Consider the following 22,633-nt stretch of genomic DNA (forward strand, 5'->3'; position numbering starts at 1 on the left):
TCCTGTACACATCTTGTTTATTTTATCACATTTAAGCTCACTGCAAGGATGTAATATATGTTGTGTGTGGACCAAACTGACAACTGAAAATCAAATGCTATCAGTGAATATCCCATTAGTTTTACATTGTTAAAAAGATGGTGTTGAAATTAGTATTTCCATCACAATGGTACAAATACTGAATAAGTTACTTACCCTCTTCTTAAAAATGCAAGTGCCAGATCTGGCTGCAGCTGCTGGGCTTTTTCAGCATCATCAATTGCTCCTAGGACACAAAAATGTGTATATTACATAGCAGTCCTCCTGCAGGACTTTTACTAAATATACATTGCATTTATACAGATTTTAAAGGACTCATGAATTAAGAGATCAATTTTAACCCGAGCATTTGTTGTATAAGAGGGAATCATATTTAAGCGAACATCCTGAAAGTGTCATAGAGTGAGTAACGAGTGAACAAGCCATAAAAATGCTGTTAAAGATCGCTAAATATTGTGCAGTCGAGTGCCTGGTTGTGGAAGAACACAGTCGCTGCATAACCTTCCTTCGGATTCCTACATTAGTAATGCAGGGTTGAAGTTTATTTTTAAAGACATTCCAGCTCACACGGGTAAAACATTGAGCGTTTGTTTGCTTAATTTCATAAAAAAATATATAAGATATGCTGTCTAAAATACAAAAAATAATATATATCAAAACTCCAGCAGCAAGGAATCAATAATTTCACTTAACACTAGTAATAAAGACATATGCTTGGATTAAATATATTTATTTAGCATATTCTTTTATCCAAAGTGACTTACATCTGCATATCACTTATAGGAAAAGCCATATTCCTGAATGAAGGATCCTAAGGAATGCCATATGTAAAAGAGTAGTGGTCCAAGCACCGATCCCTGGGGTACCCCAGTAATGAGGTTTTGAGGCTCAGAGACCTCACCTCTCCAGGATACCCTAGATGACCTGCCTGAAATGTAAGACTTAAACCATTTAAGTGCCGTTCCAGAGACACCTATAGCCCTGAGGGTCGAAAGGAGGATCTGGTGATTAACTGTCATGATTCCGCCATCATTTCATGTTTATTCTTGTTCTTGCAGCGGAGTCATGGCATAGCCTTAGGTTTTGTGTGGTGGGAGAGATAGTTTTCTAGCGGCCTTCTACACTCTCTCTCTGGTCTGCGTCTTTGCTCCCGCCATCTCGTTTCCTCGTTAGCTTTCCAACAGTGTTTAATCCCTGTCATCTGGTCCCTATTAATTATCCTTTGTCTGTCACCCCTTCAAATAGTCCTCATGTTTCATTGTCCTGTGCTCGGTCACTAAACACGTTTGCTTGTTTCCTATTATTTCGATCGTGTCTTGTGTCTAGCTTTGATAACAGAGTAGGGCAGTCTCAGTTGAACAGCCAGTTTTGAAACCTGACTGCTTGATGTCCATGATGTTGTTCTATGTGAGGACCAAGGAGAGCTGGTAGAATATGACATGTTCAAGAGACTTGGCAGTGTCTGGGAGAAGGGATACAGGTCTGCAATTATCTGAAAGTAAAGGTTCTTTAGTAGTGAGGTTATACAGGCCTCCTTAAAAGTGGTGTGAAACGTACCAGTGTGGAGAGAGGTGTTGATAATGTGGGTGAGAGCATGGATAACTGATGGAGCGAAAGCCTGGAGGTGATGGCTAGGGATGGGATCTAGCGAACAGGTAGTTGGGTGGTTGTATGTATTTGGGTGGTTGTAGGTAGTTGGGTGGTTTGCTAATCTGTAGACTGCGATGCATGTCATCCAGAAAAAAGACAAAATGTAACTTTAAAAGGGTTTTCAGACTGTGCGTGATGCAATAATGCGACTCGATTGGCTGACGAACTATGCTGTCTCATCAAGAGAGATGTGATTGATGACTGAGATGTTTCCTCACTGAAACGATTCCTCAAGCAACTTAAATAGAACACAAAACAATATCATTGCTTTATTTAACCCATATAACTACAGTTCACAAGGGCCATTACTACTGATGCATAACCCAATAAACTCTGGACACTGCAGAATAAATTACAGAAAAATATACAGAGGGCAGAGGTTTTTCACTTCTGCTCTGACAGACGGTTATAGAGGTTACGCTAGACTTTTTCACAAATACATCTTTTTTTTAATTTCAACTTAATTTATAATATGCAAAAGGATAAAAAAATGATCAGCAGCTGCGCTAATTAGTGTCTTTCTGCCTTCCTCCCTTGCCTCGGGATGCCCATCCCAAAGTAGGGAGAGATTACGTCGGGCCAAAATGAACGTCATAAGCCCATCCCCAACTAGAGATTATGCCAGCTGAACATCCAGTGCCATCCTCCTGTGAGAGCCTTCGGACTGACCATCCCAGCTCCAGTTTCAGGCAATGTCATCAGCAACCAAAAGCAAATTTACCATCTGACCATCCCAGCTCATTCAATTTCATCCCCAATCAAGAGCAAAGATTTATCAATTAATGTAAAATTTGCAATACTTAGTAGTTAATGCTACACTTACATCCCATGACAGCGGTTTAAAGTTATAGCTGCACCCAGTTACATTATGCCATAACTATTTTCCCTCCTTATAACATTCCTCTTTGTCTAACACCTAAACAGTTACAATAAATGATATTTCCTAAATCACAACAAATAAGCTCACCATTTTATTCATAAACATTAGTGATGGGAAGTCCAGATGTATTCTTTGATTAAAAGTCACTGACAGGAGCTGGTTTTGTTAGCTGGCGATTAGTTTATTATATGCACTGTTAGATGTCGCTGTAGATTTAGCAGCACATTACTGTAAAAATCCACAGTACAATACTGTATTTATATATTACAGTAAACTACTGCAGTTCATAATGCATTCTGGGTAATTTTGATTGAGCGGGAAACTATTACAGTATATTTTGGTCTCGCTGTAACCTCGCTGTAGACTTGCTGTAATGTGCCAGGCAAGAAGTGCGCCACAACGTCAAATCACACAGAGCACAACCCTGGCTGCAGCAAGAGGAGGATATTCAATTCGATTTCGGGCAGTTCGGTAAGTTTGCAGTCTGCAAAGCTATTATTTAGTTTTAGTATTTTGCATTACAGTTTGTCACAATGTTATTTTAAACGTGGAATGAGAGAGAAAAATGTTCTCTCAGAAATTAAACTAGATGTCCACCAACTGCTTAGACCCGATTTACACAACCCACTTAATTGATCATGAGGGTTTTGTCTATCGAAGTCTATCGAATTGTTGAAGTTCGTTTACAATGGCAAGGTAGGATATGACTTGTATTTGGGAATAGATAAACTCCCGTTAAACAATTTACTCCCGTTAACCCATTGAACCAAGACTCCTCACAAGCTCGGTCTTGCTGTGCCAGCTTAGGGTCGCTTATCTTGGCTTTCCTCTGTTCATTCACAGGCAGGGAGAAGCAGTAGCAGTATTCAGTTCGACCGTATGACAGGCTGACTCGTGAATTAGCTGTGTACATGCAAAATACAATATTTTCATATCAATCACTAATCGGTATTTGCGTCTTCTTTTAAATGTAAAAATACTGTTTGGATATATGAATATCAACATAGTTTGTCTGTTAATAGACCAGACTTGACACACACTTTCAGGTTCTATCTCACGCTCTCACTCGGCCCAAATCGCATGTGAAATAACAAAGGCACTTTAATAGCCTACACAGCACCAAACTGCTCCACACGAAGTGAAACGTAATATTTAATTGAGATGAGGGCAATCTATACAGATTACTGCTGTTTTCATTAAGGTACTATGTGAATAAATAGGTTTGCGGTGTTATTAGTGTTTACTTATTACGGTATCACCAAAAGTAGAGATGATGTTCTTTCGATTGTTTTACATTCAGTTGGCCAATAAGTATTATATGGTAGCATATTTGTAGCAATGTTGCTTACAACACTTAAAACAAGTTTTCAAAGACCCACTCAAATCATTGCACGTACACTTTGGTAACGAGCGATGCTGGCTCCTCCTTTACGTAATGACACTTTACGTCGGAGAGAGGAGCGCAATCAGCTTGAGAATGCATTTTCAAAACCACATAAAATTTCTCTACACCCATACTATTTCGGTATGTAACCAAAAATGCAATCCTAAATATCTAAACTCTTAATATTAATGTATAAAGGGAAAACATTTAAATGATAATTTTGCTTCATTTTTGCTTGGCTATCTTAAATGTATTTAATAAACAGAATGGTTTCAAAATTTCAGCAAGTAACATTTTTTTTCTTACAGCTCTAACGTGACAGTTTGGTCCACTTTTGCATCCTGGGTTTATGGGTTTTCTGTAAGTATTGACCATAATGATATAACTTTTAATTCAAATTTGTTTTCGGTTTTACTACTGACTTTTTAGTAACACTTACAATAAGGTTATATTTGTTAACATAGGGTGTTAATACATTTTAACATTTGGCAATACACTTTTAAATCAATCAATTTATCTCTGTTCACATTAATATTTTTTATTATTTATATTATTTGATAACGCATTATGAATTAACTAATGTTGAAAAAGATAGTGTTCATTGTTAGTTCATATTAGCTAAACCATTAATACATCTTATGGAACAAAACCTTATAGTAAAGTGTTACTGAATTCTCTTTCACCATTTAGTTCACAATATGTACTTATTTCTATGGCTTACAGATTTTGTTATTTGTGTCTTTTTGTCTTACAGTCTCACCATTGATATTTTGGCTGGATTTGGTCATTTTTGAACCAGGAAAGTCATCCCAGGATGTCCAGTTACAACTGCAAGTCATGTAGTTTCTCGACTACAATATTAAATGCTTTTCACGTATAGAAGTACACAGGAATGTGGCTAATCAACGCTTTATATGTGGCATACCTGAGTGCCCTTGCACTTTTGAGAAGTTTCAATAATTTAAGTGTCATATGTATCAATAAAAAAAGTTTTTTAATATGAATAACTATAGATTTATTTCTAAACTAGCTATGATATATAATATTTTTTGTAATTAAATAATAGTAATGGGGCAATATAGGTATTACAGCAAATTACAGTATAATACAAATACAGTAAAAATAGACTAAATTACAATATATTGTAAAAATACAGTAAAATACTGTTTTGTAGCTATACAGTAATATTTTTTGTACTGTAATAATATATTATATAATATATATATAATATACAATATAAATACAGTAACTTACTGGCAACCGTGCTGCCAGTAACTTACTGTAAAAATACAAGGAAATCGTTAACAGTGTGGCCAAGATGTAAAATATAGAACTGTGGGAAATATATATGAGTGACCAATCATACATTTGGCTGAGATATTGCTATGGGATACCTGGGGGGTACACTCATGGACCGCAAATCATTGCTGTATGTGGGCCAAGTGAAATTGGGCTGTGTGAACCAATTTTGCTATGAGGGTGTTTTTTTTCTCCATTTATTTATCATTGGAGTTTGGGTTCCTCGCCACACAGGAGACTGTGTTATATTAGATATTACTTATTAGACTGATCTTTCTTGTTCAATAAACGCCATGCACTGTGCTTTTTTTAAATGTTATGTGTTTTTCAGTTTTTCTTATTTTTTCCTGTAAAGCTGCACTGGAACAAAGCACATTTTGAAAAAAAGGCAATATAAATTTAATTGAATTTCATAAATTAGTGTGTGATGTCATCAGCACCAAAGTCTCTTAAAATGTTGTGGGAAACGCTGCTTTTACCTTATCCACTATAAAACTATTTTACATGGTTACAATAATTATAATATTAAAATCAAATTATAATCTTATATCTAGAAATCTGACATGTAGAATTCTGTCATCTATTTCAATTCAACACATTTCTTTTTTAATTAAACCTTTTTACTCTGACTCCACGTTTATGCATACGTTCATATTTATTCATATACATACAGGGTTTTTCCTGGCTCAAAATGAGGTGGAGGCATCCTTATCTTGTACACACTCGCACGCACGCCTACCTTCAAGTGGCTTAGCCAAATACTTTACAGATTGAAACATAAAAATTAGATTAAAATGACAATTATTAAGTAGTGTTGTTTACCGTTCACTTTTTAACCGGTACCAGTACCAAACGGTAGGTAGGTTTCGGTACTTTACTCTCGGTGTATTAAAATATATTTATTTCAGTAAAAAACATCCAAACCTCTCAATTTCAACATTTTGTTGAAATTTTACACAAAAGAAATGAAGGCAATAGAATTAACTATAGCATTATTATTACAACCAGCTTATTTTTTTCCTCAACACACATAATAATTTATTTATGCAGTGTGAAAATTTACCTAAAATACGACCTATAGATAATATAGAAAAACATTTTTTTAACAGAGATACTGAAATAATAACATCTACTGTATAAATAATGTTGATCATATAATAATACATAATGTAAATGTGCATCAGCTCCTACTTCGCTGTTCACAGCTTCAAACTGCACCTTGACAGGCTCACTCACCTCTTTCCACGACTGCTCTTATCTGTCACTTATTTTGTTTTGTGACTTTATGACATGATTTTATTAATGGAAGGACAGAAAACACAAAGCACCTTCACAAACTTAAATGTTCAACGCAGTGTTATGTGTGTGCGTGCTGGCTGCCTCGGAGCGTGCATTTCCTTAACGCGAGTATATCTTTATTCTTCTAAACAAGAACAAGTAAAATAAATTACATAAATATGATATGATATGACCATATGTAGAGTTGAGTGTTTATTTTCATTTTGTACATTTATAAGGACATCCTGCTTTATTAAATGATAGTCTGTTGACAGAATACACATAGTGTTTTTTTGTGAAGACATCCGGCATAATTTTATTAATGAAATTATTAATTAATTGAAATCCGTATAACCAGGGATTTTAAAGATATAGCTGCTGTAACTGTGTTTTGGAACCTTACATTTTTTGTCTGATTCTAACAAATCATAAATCATTTTAAACTTTTTTTTTTAAAAGAGAATGTGAATATAACAATATTAGTGATGCAGATGTGAACGATTATGTATTGATGCATACAAACATATAATCGATTATTAAGCAATGCAATTAAACATCATTAAACAACGGGCACCGTTGTTACCGTTCTATTGTAAATCGTTGATTTTGACAAAAAGCATATAAATGCATTTTTCAGACTTCACAACCAGCGCTTGCGTGTCTCCCCCACCTCTTCTTTTGCCATTTTGTTAATTCATTATTCTAATAATGTTTGTTCTATCAAAAACGTCTTAATAACTTTAGGAAGTGTCTTTAGATGGGGCATGTCAGCTTGTACCAAATGCCCCAAACAGGACCCCTTAATACAAGGGGTCTTAATACTAGAAAAGTAGATAAGTGGTTAAAGTTGTAGTATTTTAGAGTATACAAATGTGACCCTGGCCAACAAAACCAGTCGTAAGTCGCACGGGTATATTTCTGACAAAAGCCGAAAATACATTGTTAGGGTCAAAATGATCAATTTTTATTTTATGCCAAAAATCGTTAGTATATTAAGTAAAGATCATGTTCCATGAAGATATTTTGTAAATTTCCTACCGTAAATATATCAAAACTTTATTTTAGTCAGTCGATCCCTTAATATCGCGAACAAAAAATGGTCAGAAACATGCCTACAAACTTAACTCGCTGCTGTCCGCTCTATGAAAACTACCCATTCAAGTTTGGTATCTATGTAAAGTTAAGAGATTGCGCTTTCAAGTTCATCTACTCTCTTCTATGTCATTACAAGGGTAAGCCAATAGAGAGTGTTAAAACAAACCTGTTTCTTCTTAGCAACGGCCTGCTATAGCGTCTCACGTGCGCAGCGTACACAATCCGTCATGATCGCGCTTCAAAACATGGATTCTGATGGAAGCACGTTTGCTCAATCTAAACGCTAATGACAGCAATAATTTAACGAACCTAGTAAATGATTGTTTCGCAAATCATTGGGAAGATAATACAGAATGTCCAGAGACCGGCTTGACATAATAGGATGCCCCGGAAGACGACGAATTCAATCAATGTTTAGATCGCTTCGACTCCGTGACATGAAGGAATACAAAGTGTTCAATGCGGACTCAGAATTCAACCCGCTTGAGTGGGAAAATTCTTCATAGTTCAGGTCAGTCAGTCACATACGTTCTTAAATGCCTTCTTTACAAAGTAGTGGTTTTCATGAGTTGTTTATGTCAAAGTTATGCCAATTTTGCTCTGACAAAATGTAAACAAAACATCATCTTAGCATGTTGGTCTGCCTCTGTTAATGATGATTCGTTGCCAGCTCAAGTGTAAAATTCAGGTGTAAAATTTTATATGTTCCTGGAAAATTAATTTTATGAAATTTTGTGTGTATAAAGTTTAAGCTGTGGTAAATCAATGGTGTTAGTTTCATTTATTTCCCATCATTACTAATATGCGTTGCTAAGGACTACTTCTGGAAAACTTTAAAGGCGATTTTCTCAATATTTAGATTTTTCCCACTCTCAGATTCCAGAATTTTAAATGGTTATATCTCGGCCAAATAGTGTCCTATCATAACAAACTATATATCAATAGAAAGTGTATTTAGTCAGCTTTCATGTGGCGTATAAATCTCAATTTTGAAAAATGTACCCATAAGACTGGTTTTGTCATCCAGGGTCACAAATAAAAATGTACTCACTTTTGTACTGTTTCAGTAGTATATTGGCATAAGCTCGCTGGCAGAACCAATCAGCATTATCAGCTTTCTCTTCCAAAGCCTTATCTAGCTCCTGTTAGAATAAGACAGAAGTATGGTTATACTCAGACATACAAAAATGCAGCCCAATTAGATGCAAGACAAAATTCAAAATGTAAAGTTCTTTGCTAACAGCTGATTTATGGTCTTGCACTTGCATTAAATATTAACTTGATTAAAATATTCTTTCGCTGAAACTAGTAACTTTGTATAAGCACATATTGTATTATTGCTCCAGAATGATATATCGCTCATTGCTCCTGTAAGTCGCTTTGGATAAAAACTTCTGCTAAATGATGAAATATAAATTTAGTTTGTCATATTTTAGTCATACCATATTATTTTAGTCGACAAAATCTACAATTATATTAAGTGTACTAAAATCTATCTGGATTAACTAATTTAATTGGTGTAGTTAAATGTTCCTTACAAAGATTTAACTGTTTTGACATAATTTACTTTACCTAAGAATTATATTAAACCAGGTCATTTACCTTTGATTTTCAGATAAGTTCAGTAACTACTGGATATGCATTGTTGCGACACAGAGAATTTTAGACCATAAACGACATGTACCAGTCCATTCAATGTCATTTTGACTCAACTGACTCGTTTGTTCAGTGAAGAACTCTGCTCAGAGAACAGTGAATGTACTGTTCATTCAATACATTCAACCAATGAAACTCTCTGAAAGAGCTCACACTCAAACGCTTATCGGTAGATATTCTCCCCACGATAGGAATTAGTCTTCCAGCTATATTAATGATAAATCCTAGTTGATGACGCATTTCTTTGCGAGACCCATTCACAGCTCATATAAGGAGTTAAAACAGGTAACCTATAGCAGAGGGCAGATGTGAAGCTGGGAAAACCTTTGCACTAAAAGAGAATCTCTAACTCTCATGAAGGATGGCACTGAAGATGCATCAGAGTAAATGTTTAGTTTCACTCTCGTTTAATTTAATTAGTTTGTTTGGTATTTGTTGTTGTCACAATACATTAAAACACCACAACATTTAGTTTGGCTAAAAAGTCTTTATTTAACTCTCATATGGTCCTCGTTGCCCCAGGGCTCTAGAGTGCGACCAATTTGGTCGCACATGTGACCTTATTTTTCAATGGTGCGACCTAAAATTATCAGAGGTCGCACCGGTGCGACCAGCCGTTAGAAGGAAAAAAAGTCTCCTCAATTATGAAAGTCTTCCTGTGATTCAACAACAGACACGCATTAGGCACATATCGTGGTCTAAACCAATCAATGATAGTAAACGGCGGACCCCCCTCTGATTGGCCGTGGTCCAGACATTACTGCACGTGTTTGTACCAAAGGTCGCGTTAACTGAAAATTCTCTGACATTGACGGATCGTTTACCCGTGACGGAAAATCTGAAGGCCGTCCGTCATTTTGGCGGATTACAATGAGGGCAATTTGTAAATCCCCTTTTCCCTTCAGCGTGATATGCTCGCGAAGCGACCTGCGTGCTTTCACCTTTCATCGGTACTGACTAGACATATGTGATGCGATCAGGGAAAACCCGTCCGATGTCGCGCTGGGACACGGGAAAGACAGTTGACCTATCAAAGTTAACCAAATAACATGAAGAATGAAGGAGTATCAATGCACATTTCCCGTTAACATGCTACGTGAGACTCTTATCGGGCGATAAAATAAATAAATGTCGCCGTTAATCTATTCAGAAGTTGTGTTGGGAGCTGGGTCTATACTACACAAGCTATGATGACTTTCACCTTGATATTTTAGCGCGGATCTATACCTAGCTTAATTGCACTGTAGGGGGCGAGTACGAGATTTTTCAACTCGCGTGATTCGCGTCATTCGCGCCGCCTCATTCACACGATTCGTGCCACAAGTAGCTCTATCGCGAATTTGCATTGACTTTACATGTAAATCACTCGCACTTGACACGCCATTCGTGTTTGGTCTGAACACAACATAACGTTACTGTGAAATTACCTCATCAAACATGAAGTGCTAACATGGATGCAGCTATGAAGCCGCCGGGTTTGCTTCAGGGAAAATTTATTTTAAGAAGCTTCCCAATGGAAACCTTGACAAGTCTAAGGTTGTTTGCACCTTGTGCAATGAGGAATTGGTTTACTGTAGGAGTTCTTCCAGCCTCAAGTACCACCTAAACGCAAATCATCCCTTAGCTAATGCGGAAGTAAACACAAGTACATTTTATTGAACATAATTTATTTTCATCACCAATTATCATATTAGAACAGCTTTCTCAAGCAGTTTGTGATGCATTTTGGAAACAGGAGATGAGTCCCTGGTCTAATGTGCCACCTGGCTTGAGATACCCGTTGTCAAAGACGTACTTTTAGTCATTATTTGGGTAGCAAACATATTCTGAATGCCTTCGGCAGAATTCAAATGAGCCATTTGAATCTAGATTAATTCCAAGATTAAAGTGAGATTAATCTAGATTAAAAAAAAAGAATCTATGCCAACTAGAAAATACGCATTATAACATTATCATGCGATGTAGGCTTTAGCGTGAACATTCATGTTCATATGCTCAGGCAGTCAGTTACAGTGACAGAATTTTGGAAATGCTGTTTTGTTTTCGGTCAGTTGTATATGCTGCTGTATTTTGGCGGTTGCTGCACAGATAGTCCAAGAGAAAGACGAGCTGCGTCGGACAAAGCAAAACCTCACGCTCGTGAGGCAACAGCTTTCTACTGCATAAAAGCTACGGTTTATCTACGCGCTTTACCTGATTACACAAGTCACTGCATCACTGGTTTGTGCGCGTGGCATGTCTGTCTGTCCGTGTGCGTGTTTGTTTGGCACTTGGTGGGTCCGGTACGAATACCCTCCCCGGTCCGTATCGGCAGATTGGTCAGCGAATGACATCAGCACGCAAATGTCTGCGCAACATTGGATGAAGTCAAAGACACCTAATATTATGGGACATCGCAATGATTTTAAAGTCGATTATCGATACTTTTTTAATAAAACAAATCGCTCAGCCCTACATTAATTAGGGGTGTCGAAATTAATAGTTTTTATGATGCATCGCGATGCAAACAAGGACGATTCGGTATCGGTTCAGTTACTGACCATAACAGGTTATTACGTACTTACGTTTTTCTGACGTCATGTCGCATACGTGCTTTAATCAAAAATGCTCCAATTACTTTAAAAGCCGACATCTATGCACATTTCGGCTTTTATGAAAAATGCAGTAAGCAGGACCAGGACAGGACACAAACTGTGTGTAAATCTTGTCACGCACAAATAAAACACACAGGGGCATGGGCGTAAATCCCGGGGGGACGGAGGGGACACTTCCCCCCCACATCCGAGGGTTGTCCCCTCCTCAAATCAATTAAACTCGTATTCTCTATTGTCATATATATGTTTATGTTTACCTAAACTAATTGTGCTAATTGCTCTCCGCGTTCATCTCACCTGCGCATTGCGCAACATATTTAAGTCAGGTATGCGATCAGTTCATCCATGGTTGTTGAACTCTAGTAAGAAGGCTATTTTATTCACTTTAAATGAAGTGATTCTCTTTAATGTAGTTGATGCTGATTCATGAATAAATTAGTTGTTGCAAAAAATGCTGATTACCAATGTATTTTACATGAATCTGCTATGTAAGCGATTATAACTTACTTGGCTAGTAAACGTAAGCGAGTTAACGTTAGCTTGTTACAAAGGACGTCACACACTGCAACTAACACACCGAAGCCGTTTCCCCATGCATTGCTTTATTTTTGGCGACCTTCTCAGCATCTATTTTGTGCAGTATGTTCGTGGCGGATAAGCTAAACATTACGTTTACTGAAACTTGGTCGATTCATCAACGAGTACAACACAGACTTTAAGCATTTGTCACTGTTACTGATTGTTTGTTTGGGTACACGAACATGAACAAAGTTTGTTGGAGGAGGCAGTGCACTACAGGGGAAAATAACTACTACTCATTAATGTAGATGTACGGTGACTTTATCAGACGATGTTGCAGTATAAATTAGGGTAACATGTGTTTAAAAAGTAAATCATTGTTAACATGTAGTATCATGCGCAGGGTGGAATACCACAAATGCTAAAGTCCAGACTTGAGTTTTGTTTGATGTTTGATAGTCAAATTAGAGCAGGTAAAATTACAGTTTCAGTTCATACTGCCTGTATCTATTGACAAACATGTGAACTAGTAAAATTGAAATTTGAGACGCCAATGCATCGTCAATGCATCGTGATATCGAATTGAACCGAATCGATGACATGATAATCGTAATCGAACCGAACCGTGACACCAGTGTAGGTTCACACCTCTAACATTAATTACAACATTCCTATAACCTTTAGTAAGGGAAATAATTATTTGATCCCTGCTGATTTTGTAAGTTTGCCTGCTCACAAAGAAATGGAGGGTCTATAATTTTTTATGGTTGGTTTATTTCAACTGATAGAGACAGAATATAAAAAAATATTTTGTAAAGTTTATTTCAACTGATAGAGACAGAATATAAAAAAATATCAGGGGATTGTTTTATATAAAGGTTATAAATTGATTCCCATTTCAGTCACTGAAATAAGTATTTGATCCCGGAGCAAAACATAAATTTGTGGGTTTTGGAGAAACCCTTCTTTGCAAGCACAGAGGTAAGACATTTCTGATAGCTGGTCACCAGATTTGCACATGTGTCGGGATACATTAAAGTCCACTACTCTGTCAATCTTTAAGGTCTCTTGGCTGTCGCTCAGCAAATGGGAGTTTTAGCCTCCTTCATAGATTTTCTATAGGACTAGGGTCTAGAAACGGGCTAGGACATGTAATATGCTTCTCCTTAAGCCACTCTTTGGTTGACTTGGCAATATGTTTTGGGTCTTTGTCATGTTAAAGGCACATTCGATGTGATATTTGTTAAGATTTTATTCCATTTTGCTGTAATGATGGCGTTCGATGTGAGTCTTTACGTTCAGTGTTCTCAAAATACTTAATCTTCGATTTACAAACCTTTCATATTGCATACGTCTTGTCAAGTTCCTTCTTACCATAGAGTTGATCAAATATGAAGTATTTCCAAAATCCTGCACTCGCTAAAAATGGGAAAGGGTGCAAAGGGCTCCAGACTAAATTTTTTTCCTATGAGCACTGTAGCCCCTGATTTAGAGTGGAAGCGAAAAATGTAGGTGCACACCTTAAATCAGTCAGCAACGCGTTTATTCACATTTTCCCCAAAATAACTATAACTGATACTAAAAAAAAAGGTTGATAACAGCAGATATGGTTCTGCTTATTTAAAAAGAGGCAGAGCAGCTTCGTTAAAATGGAAGGCTTCGTGTTATGTTCTAGTGTTGTCAAAAATATTGATATTTCGATACGTATCGATCCAGAAAATCTTAGACTGTTCTGATACGCATGTCCCACGTTTCGATACCAGCTGCAGCCCTGGTGTATTTATTTTACCCCCGCCATCGCTGTTGCTGAAGCTGTGAAGACAGTTTTGCCTCTCGGCTATACTGGTGCCACACCACTCTCGCAAAAAATCTGCCTTTTTTGTTTTCCGATAACATCAACAATTGTTATATTAAATAACTAAAACTGATACTAAAAATAAGGTTGATAACAGCAGATATGGTTCTGCTTATTTAAAAAGATGCAAAGCAGCTTCGTTAAAATGGAAGGCTTCGTGTTATGTTCTAGTGTTGTCAAAAATATTGATATTCCGATACGTATCGATCCAGAAAATCTTAAACTGTTCTGATACGCATGTCCCACGTTTCGATACCAGCTGCAGTTCCCGCTCGCTCTCTTTCTTCCGACAGTGAGTGGACACACACTGCACGTGAACGCAGTAACAACAGCGCCCCGCCTCCTCTCACAGACTTGACTCATTTGCAGCACTTAAAAGGTGTTTATGTTAGAAAAGATAGCCAGTGCAGTGACTCTGTAACACATCTGGCGCTTAGTGCACTCTCGTTTACGTTTGCGTTTCTGTCTATATGTATGCTGATCAATAATTATATGTTAATAAAAGCCAAATATCTATTTTTTTCAATCATATAAATGTAGGCTATTAACATTAATGAGCAATGAATGAGCAATACATTTGTTCAAGCATTTATTAAACTCTCAAATATTTATGTAAACTCTTGTCCATTAATACTGAAATACAAATACAACTTTGGCTTGAGTAGTAAATGTATTAGTAAAATGATCATTAAATTAACAATTAGTAGATAATGTAAATAAATACCTCATTGTCTAGGCTTGTTCAATTTAACTTTAAATAAAGGTAAACATTTGGTCCCTTATTGTTATGGCAGTTTTTTCTCCATTGTATCGAATATCGATATTTTTCTAGGTATTGAATCGTAGTTTGAATTTCCAGAATCGTGACAACCCTATTATGTTCTTACTAGTGGTGGGCATAGATTATTTTTTTTAATCTAGATTAATCTAGATTAAAATGGCTCATTTGAATTCTGCCGAAGGCATTCAGAATATGTGTGCTACCCAAATAATGACTAAAAGTAAGTCTTTGAGAACGGGTTTCTCAAGCCAGGTGGCGCATTAGACCAGGGGCTCATCTCCTGTTTCCAAAATGCATCACAAACTGCTTGAGAAAGCTGTTCTACTATGATAATTGGTGATGAAAATTAAATTATGTTCAATAAGATGAATTTGTGTTTACTTCCGCATTAGCTAAGGGATGATTTGCGTTTAGGTGGTACTTGAGACTGGAAGAGCTCCTACAGTACATTTACATTTAGTTATTTAGCAGACGCTTTTATCCAAAGCGACTTACAAAGAGTGAGGGAGCAACAAGCGATATGTCATACAGGAGCCATAATACATTAGATCTCAATACAAAGTTACTGGTTTCAACTAAAGCTAGACCACTACCTGTTGAGAGAAGTGTTTTTTTTAAACCAATTCTGCATTGCACAAGGTGCAAACAACCTTAGTCTTGTCGATGTTTCTATTGGGAAGCTTCTTAAAAATTAATATTCCCTGAAGCAAACCCGGCGGCTTCATAGCTGCATCCATGTTAGCACGTCACGTTTGATGCGGTAATTTCACAGTAACGTTATGTTGTGTTCAGACCAAACGCGAATGGCGCGTCAAGCGCGAGGGATTTATGTGTTAATGCAAAGAGCCAATAGACCTACTTGCTGCGCGAATCGCGCGAATGAAGCACTGGTTATGAGATGATGAGGCGGCTTCTGCTTCCGCGAATGACGCGAATCACGCGAGTTGAAAAATCTTGTTCTCGCTCCGTACAGTGCAGTTAAGCTGGTATACATCCGCGCTAAAATATCAAGGTGAAAGTCATCATAGCTTGCGTAGTATAGAGCCAGCTCCCAACCCAACTTTGAGAATAGATTAACGGCGACATTTTTTTTATCGCGCGATAAGAGTCTCACTGCGTTAACGGCGTTACCCACCACTAGTTCTTACAATAATTTTATTGTGTATTAAAGTCACTTTTCCTCATGTTCATAACACGTAACGTCAAATAAAACTTAATAAAACATTTGCCTTTCATTCGTTTATTGCTGTGAACGGATTTCAAAATAATTCAGCGATGTCTCAAGTAATCCACAGATAAATGAGGTTTCCTGAACTCCTCCACGGAAAGTTTCGTTTTTGAAGGTCTCCTATATCTTATCGTTAATCCGCGGGCTCAAGAAATCAGTATCAGCAAACAGCAGCTCATAGTAATTGTTCATGTTGTGTGCGTAAACTTGTCAATGAGGATCTGGATTGTGCGACTGAGCGGCAGTGGGAAACATCAGTGATGTGAGTGACCCAAGCATTGACGCGCAGTTGACGATCACACACAGCCTGCACTGGTGGTGGGCTGGTGTTTCTTCTCGTCTTTCCACATGAAATAAAATCTAAAAGAAATTCCAAATTTGAATATGCGCGAGTAAAAATGCTCGTACTGTCTAGAAAACTGGTCACAAAATGCGACCATTTAGTCGCAGTCTGGAGCCCTGGTGTATTTATTTTACCCCCGCCATCGCTGTTGCTGAAGCTGTGAAGACAGTTTTGCCTCTCGGCTATACTGGTGCCGCACCACTCTCGCAAAAAATCTGCCTTTTTTGTTTTCCGATAACATCAACAATTGTTATATTAATTAGAAAAATCTGTGAATCGATAAGAATCGGTAGTGGACTGAATCGCGATTTATATGTGAATAGATTTTTCACCCACCCCTTTTACAGTTTTTCTCAATTGTTTACACACAAATTCTGGTACTTTAGACACAATGACCACAACATGTAACTCTTTCACCAACCCCCTGAACCAATTCTGCTAAACTACATGCACAGTTCCTGCTTTACACTCAAATTGCAGTTCTTATCACTCTTTTTTCAAAACACTACACACAATTCTCTGCTTTTGGCACAATTTTCATGCAGAAAATATCTTGTTTTCACAAGGAACACACTGCCATTCAAATATGCACACTGACTCATCACAAGGGCAAACACCCGTCACACAGTTTTACAATTAGCAATCAGAGCTTTAGCATAAAAGGGCAACAGGTGAGCTCTTCTGTTTTGGAGCAATAGATGCCAACATTGGAAACAGAGGCAGAGCCAGAGGACTGAAAGTAAGAGGAGGATGGGGAGGATGAGGACGAGGAAGGCCAAGGACCATAATCTCTGATGAGATCCGAGCCACTTTGGTTGATCATGTGGTCAACCATCGTCTAACAATGAGGGAGGCTGGGCAAAGAGTACAGCCACTAATAGCAGGTACAATGTAGCATCTATCATCCAGACTTTCCGAAATGAGAATAGGTAAGAAATCTACTCTGACTAGAAAATTGCAGTACTGCATATCAATACAGTACTCAATGAGTACAGTAGTACAGTATTGCCTGTGGACTGTTCTGTAGGACTGTAAAAATACTGTAAAGTATGTTTCAAGTATTTAGGAAATGTATTCCTACTTTGTATATACAGTATTTTACTATTCGTTTGGCAGAACTGAAAGATTACCAACACAAGGTGGTCGAGAACGTGTTCTGTCTCCTGAACAGGAAACTGGAATCATGAACATGGTCCTAGAAAACAACGCCATAACATTACGGAAAATAGAAAGAAAAATTATAGAAAACAATGACATGTTTCAAGATATTGATAGGGTAAGCTTATCAACACTGGACCGAGCAGAAATAATCTCAGGATGAAGCAGGTCTTAAGGGGGCCATTTGAACGCAATTCAGAAAGAGTCAAAGAATTGCGATATAACTATGTGCAAGTGAGTCCCACAATTGAAGCATACTCTCAGCACTGTATACAGTAAGTTATACATATCTCAATATTGTAATCATAATGATTGTGCTTCACAATAGTGACCACTCCATGTCTATTTCTGATATTGTCATGTGTGTTTCAGAGAGTCCTTGAGCTAGAGGTGGCTGCAGTGGAGGACCAGTTCATCTTCATTGATGAGGCTGGGTTCAACCTCACAAAAAGACGAAAGAGGGGAAGGAATATCATCGCAGACCGCAAAAGAAGAGAGGATGCAGCATAGTTTATTTTTTACTGTAACTGTTTACAGTAAATTCTTCTGTTGTTTTGTATGAAGTTAATTTGCAACTTTGTGTTGGTCGGGAATGGGATGTACACTGTGTACATTGTTTTTGCGGGAAAAATCTAATAAAATTTTACCGTGTATTTGTGTACGACAAACTTATGTTTGTACTGTCTGTAGTAAGTGTAACACTGAACCAAAAAAAGGCCTAAGTCATTATGATGAATGGAGAAGAAGTTTTTTTACATTCATCATAGTGTTTTACATTGAGCACATCAGTGTTCAGCTGGTTCTTATAAATGTCTATACATATGATGGTTTGTGTGTGTCATTTGAAATCAAAATCCCATTTTGAGAAGAAATAACATTATTTTGAATGTAAAGTTTCATTTTGCAGGAGAATTGAGGGGTTTTGCCCATTGTGTGTGTTTTTTTGGACTTGTGTATAGAGTTCTGAGAATATGAGGCATGCTTTCAGAATATGTGTGTAGACAATTGAGAAAAACTTATCACATTTTCGATATTTCAATATACATTACAGTTCAACCTTAACTTATTTTTTGAGAAGAAAAAGTTCACCATGGCGCATTTTAAGTAAAAAAAAGCTGGCAGCGTTTGGTTACAAGCAGCAGACGAAGGCCATGACTTCGTCATCAGCGTTTGTGCAGGAAGACAGGTTTTTTTTCTGAAAAGTTGAACTTTTTAAACCTGAAAAGACGCTCTGAGTTGCAGAAAAAGACACCGGAGCTGACGTTTAAAAAACCGCTCAAGAAGTTTTTGAAAACATGGTTTACTCCATGGGATTATAATCTAAAATAGATGCTAGCAGCTTCGAAAAAGAAGTCATGTGTAAACAAGGGCTAAGTTTAATATTGATCATTTTTGTCCTATATTCATTTACAAAACGGATCTGCAATTTACAAATGCTTGCTTTCAGAAAATAAACACGAACAAGTTTAAACAGTTTTCAATGTCAATTTCGAGGACAGAATGGCACATTTTGTAGGTTTTTGTATCTTAATGAAGCACACTGTAGTAGTGCCATTAAAAGACACTGAAAAGAATGAAAACGTTTCTTAATGTCAGCTTGCAGGAGAGCTTGTGGAAAGTTTGGACCAAAAAAAAAATGGAAGTACAATCATACATAAAATTTAGTGGACATTAATAATTGCAAATTATTAATTTAGAAGAATATGTCAAGATAAAAAAAAAGTGTCAAGTAATGTGAGGCCTGTTCCCCTACAGAGCTTTGAAAATATGCCAATGCTTTAAAGCACATTCGAAGTTATGGAATCAGGCTTTGTGTTCTGATCTTCATCTAAGTCACAACAATAGAGAAACACAGTCTGCTTAAACTAATACCACACAAACATTATACGTTTTCATGTTTTTATTGAACACAACATGTAAACATTCACAGTGCAGGCTGGAAAAAGTATGTGAACCTTTGGGTTTAATAACTGGTTGACCCTCCTTTGGCAGCAATAACCTCAACCAAACGTTTCCTATAGTTGCAGATCAGACCTGCACAACGGTCAGGAAAAATTTTGGACCAGTCTTCTCTACAAAAGTGTTTCAGTTCAGCAATATTCTTGGGATGTCTGGTGTGAATCGCTCTCTTGAGGTCATGCCACAGCATCTCAATCGGGTTGAGGTCAGGACTCTGACTGGGCCACTCCAGAAGGCATATTTTCTTCTGTTGAAGCCATTCTGTTGTTGATTTACTTCTATGCTTTCGGTCGTTGTCCTGTTGCATCGTCCATCCTCTGTTAAGCTTCAGTTGGCGGACAGATGGTCTTAAGTTTTCCTGCAAAATGTCTTGATAAACTTTGGAATTCATTTTTCCATCGATGACAGTAATCCGTCCAGGGCCTGAGGCAGCCCCAAACCATGATGCCCCCTCCACCATTGGTGTCCTCCCATGAAGTCCATTCTTGTTTAATGTTCTCCTTATTGTAGATTTGTCAACAAAAATGTTAGCATGTGCCAGAGATTTCTGTAAGTGTTTAGCTGACACTCTAGGATTCTTCTTCACCTCATTGAGCATTCTGCACTGTGCTCTTGCAGTCATCTTTACAGGACGACCACGCCTAGGGAGTGTAGCAACAGTGCTGAACTTTCTCCATTTGTAGACAATCTGTCTTACCGTGGACACATGGACATCAATGCTTTTAGATATACTTTTGTAGCCCTTTCCAGCTTTATGTAAGTCAACAATTCTTGATTGTAGGTCTTCTGAGAGCTCTTTAGTGCGAGGCATGGTTCACATCAGACAACGCTTCTTCAGAACAGCAAACTCAAAACTGGTGTGTGTTTTTTATTGGACAGGCCAGCTTTAATCAACACATCCAATCTCATCACATTGATTGGACCCCAGGTTGGCTGACTCCTGGCTCCAATTAGCTCTTGGAGAAGTCATTAGCCTAGGGTTTCACATACTTTTTCCACCCTGCACTATGAATGTTGACATGTTGTGTTCAATAAAAACATGAAAACGTATAATGTTTGTGCGGTATTAGTTTAAGCAGACTGTGTTTCTCTATTGTTGTGACTTAGATGAAGATCAGAACACATTTTATGACCAATTTATGAAGAAATCCAAGTAAGCCCAAAGGGTTCACATACTTTTTCTTTCAACTGTATATATAGTCTGATGATAATATTCAAGTGCAAAGCCTTAAACCTGATAACAGCAGCCTCCCAGTGAGCAAGCCCATCATTTTTACCTACAACATGTACTAAAAATATTGTAAAGCTAAATAATAATAAAAATAATGGTAATACTTGACAATGAAAGTTGTATTTGTTTACATTAACAATACGCATTACACTTTTCAGCTTGTAATAATCCTTGTTACTGTTAGTTCATGCCAAAATAATTTTGTATGTACATTCATGGTGCATAAGCTAATGTTAACCATTACGTTTGATTATAAAAAAAATAAAAATAAAGTAAAATGCTGAAATTAAATCTAGATCAATAAATGCTGCAGAAGAACAGCCGATTTTATTTTGCTAGCTAATGCATTATCAAATTTTGAGCAAATACAGACTTACTGTAAACTCTTACAATAACAAATGTGAACAGAATTCACTTGTAATATATGTAAAGATCTGTCATTCCTGCAAATATACACCGTATTGTAACATAAAATATATTTCGCCTGTGACAATGCAAATCTTCTAAATACTACGCATATGCACAGATTTACGACGTGAACCGCAGGCCATCGATCCGTTTCTAATTCGGTTGTACAAATTTACAGCTGTGTTTAGAGGGAAAAAACATAAGACATATTTTAAATACTAACTGCTGTATAAACTACAATCATGTAAAATAATGAAAACTGAGAAGTACCTCAAGAGCCGTCTTCGGATGCTCGTCAATATAACTATCAGGGAAACTCCTGCAAACCACACGCATTTCGATATTGATTACGACATTATTGAACGATTGAAGGAAGAAAAGCATTTAAATAAAGTAAATTAACCACCTGCTGGTTGCCATTTGGTCTCTATATCTTCGCCTTGTAGAATGCTGCAGAAAGTTCTAGATGAAAGCGAAACACTTAAGGGATGATAAAATACAATGGCCCGCCAGTCCTAGGATAGAATAGTACGAAAACACTGATGTTTGATTGGGCCTTACCTCTTAAGCCCAACCCCTAAACCAACCCTATAGACTGCTCTGAGCAGACTGTCCTGTCATGGACCAATAAGATTCTTCTTCTTCTTCTTCTACTATTGTTTAAATTCGGTTAGCAGATCCGCTTACGTTGCATTACCACCACCAGCTGGACAGGAGTAAAGAGCATCTATGAAGATATTAACATCGTGTATATTATTCTTTAATTTTAAGATTTTTTATAAGATAGTTAAATTAAACAACTATGTCCCTTTTTGTCCAGAGCCATTACTATACACTTACACAATACTAATCCACCCAAACAGTTAGATTAAAAGTTACCCATTTATCTCACTTATTCTTGTCACTTTTAATACATTTTTCATGCCATTACAATGAATAATAATGTATTTCATTATTTTAAATAAATGTTGTTAAAAAAAAGATGATATTGACCTTAAAGCCAGAGGGGAATCAAACTGAAAGTTTTTTCCCTCTATTAAAACTAAGTGAGCCTTAAGGATGTCAATAAACAGATGTTGTTGTTATGCAACAGCACAATAAATTATATAGTTTTCTTTCAGATAGTTCATTTATTTAATAAATACAAATTCATGCCCCCTTTTGGCATATTCAAGTTTGGGATAACTCTGGAAAGTTTACGGAATTAGTAGTTAGTTGGTGGCAAAAAATGGAGTTCGAAAGGCTGTGTCCAACTACTCCCACTTGCGGTCTTTGC

General features: G+C 37.0%; 1 protein-coding gene across 2 annotated transcripts in view; it reads right to left on the minus strand.

Moving 5' to 3' along the window:
* sugt1 (SGT1 homolog, MIS12 kinetochore complex assembly cochaperone) overlaps positions 1-21,909 on the minus strand; it is a 71,730-nt gene extending 49,821 nt beyond the window's left edge. For both annotated transcript variants that reach the window (XM_056764314.1, XM_056764305.1), the window contains exons 1-4: positions 21,764-21,909; positions 21,628-21,676; positions 8,677-8,767; positions 196-265 (exon numbers count right to left, since the gene is read on the minus strand). In XM_056764314.1, coding sequence (XP_056620292.1) covers positions 196-265; positions 8,677-8,767; positions 21,628-21,676; positions 21,764-21,777 — 224 coding nt within the window. In that variant the 5' untranslated portion in view covers positions 21,778-21,909. The remainder of the gene's footprint in view (positions 1-195; positions 266-8,676; positions 8,768-21,627; positions 21,677-21,763) is intronic.
* Positions 21,910-22,633: the final 724 nt, after the last annotated feature.

This window comes from Triplophysa dalaica, chromosome 2 (assembly GCF_015846415.1).
Source record: "Triplophysa dalaica isolate WHDGS20190420 chromosome 2, ASM1584641v1, whole genome shotgun sequence".
NCBI lineage: Eukaryota > Metazoa > Chordata > Actinopteri > Cypriniformes > Nemacheilidae > Triplophysa > Triplophysa dalaica.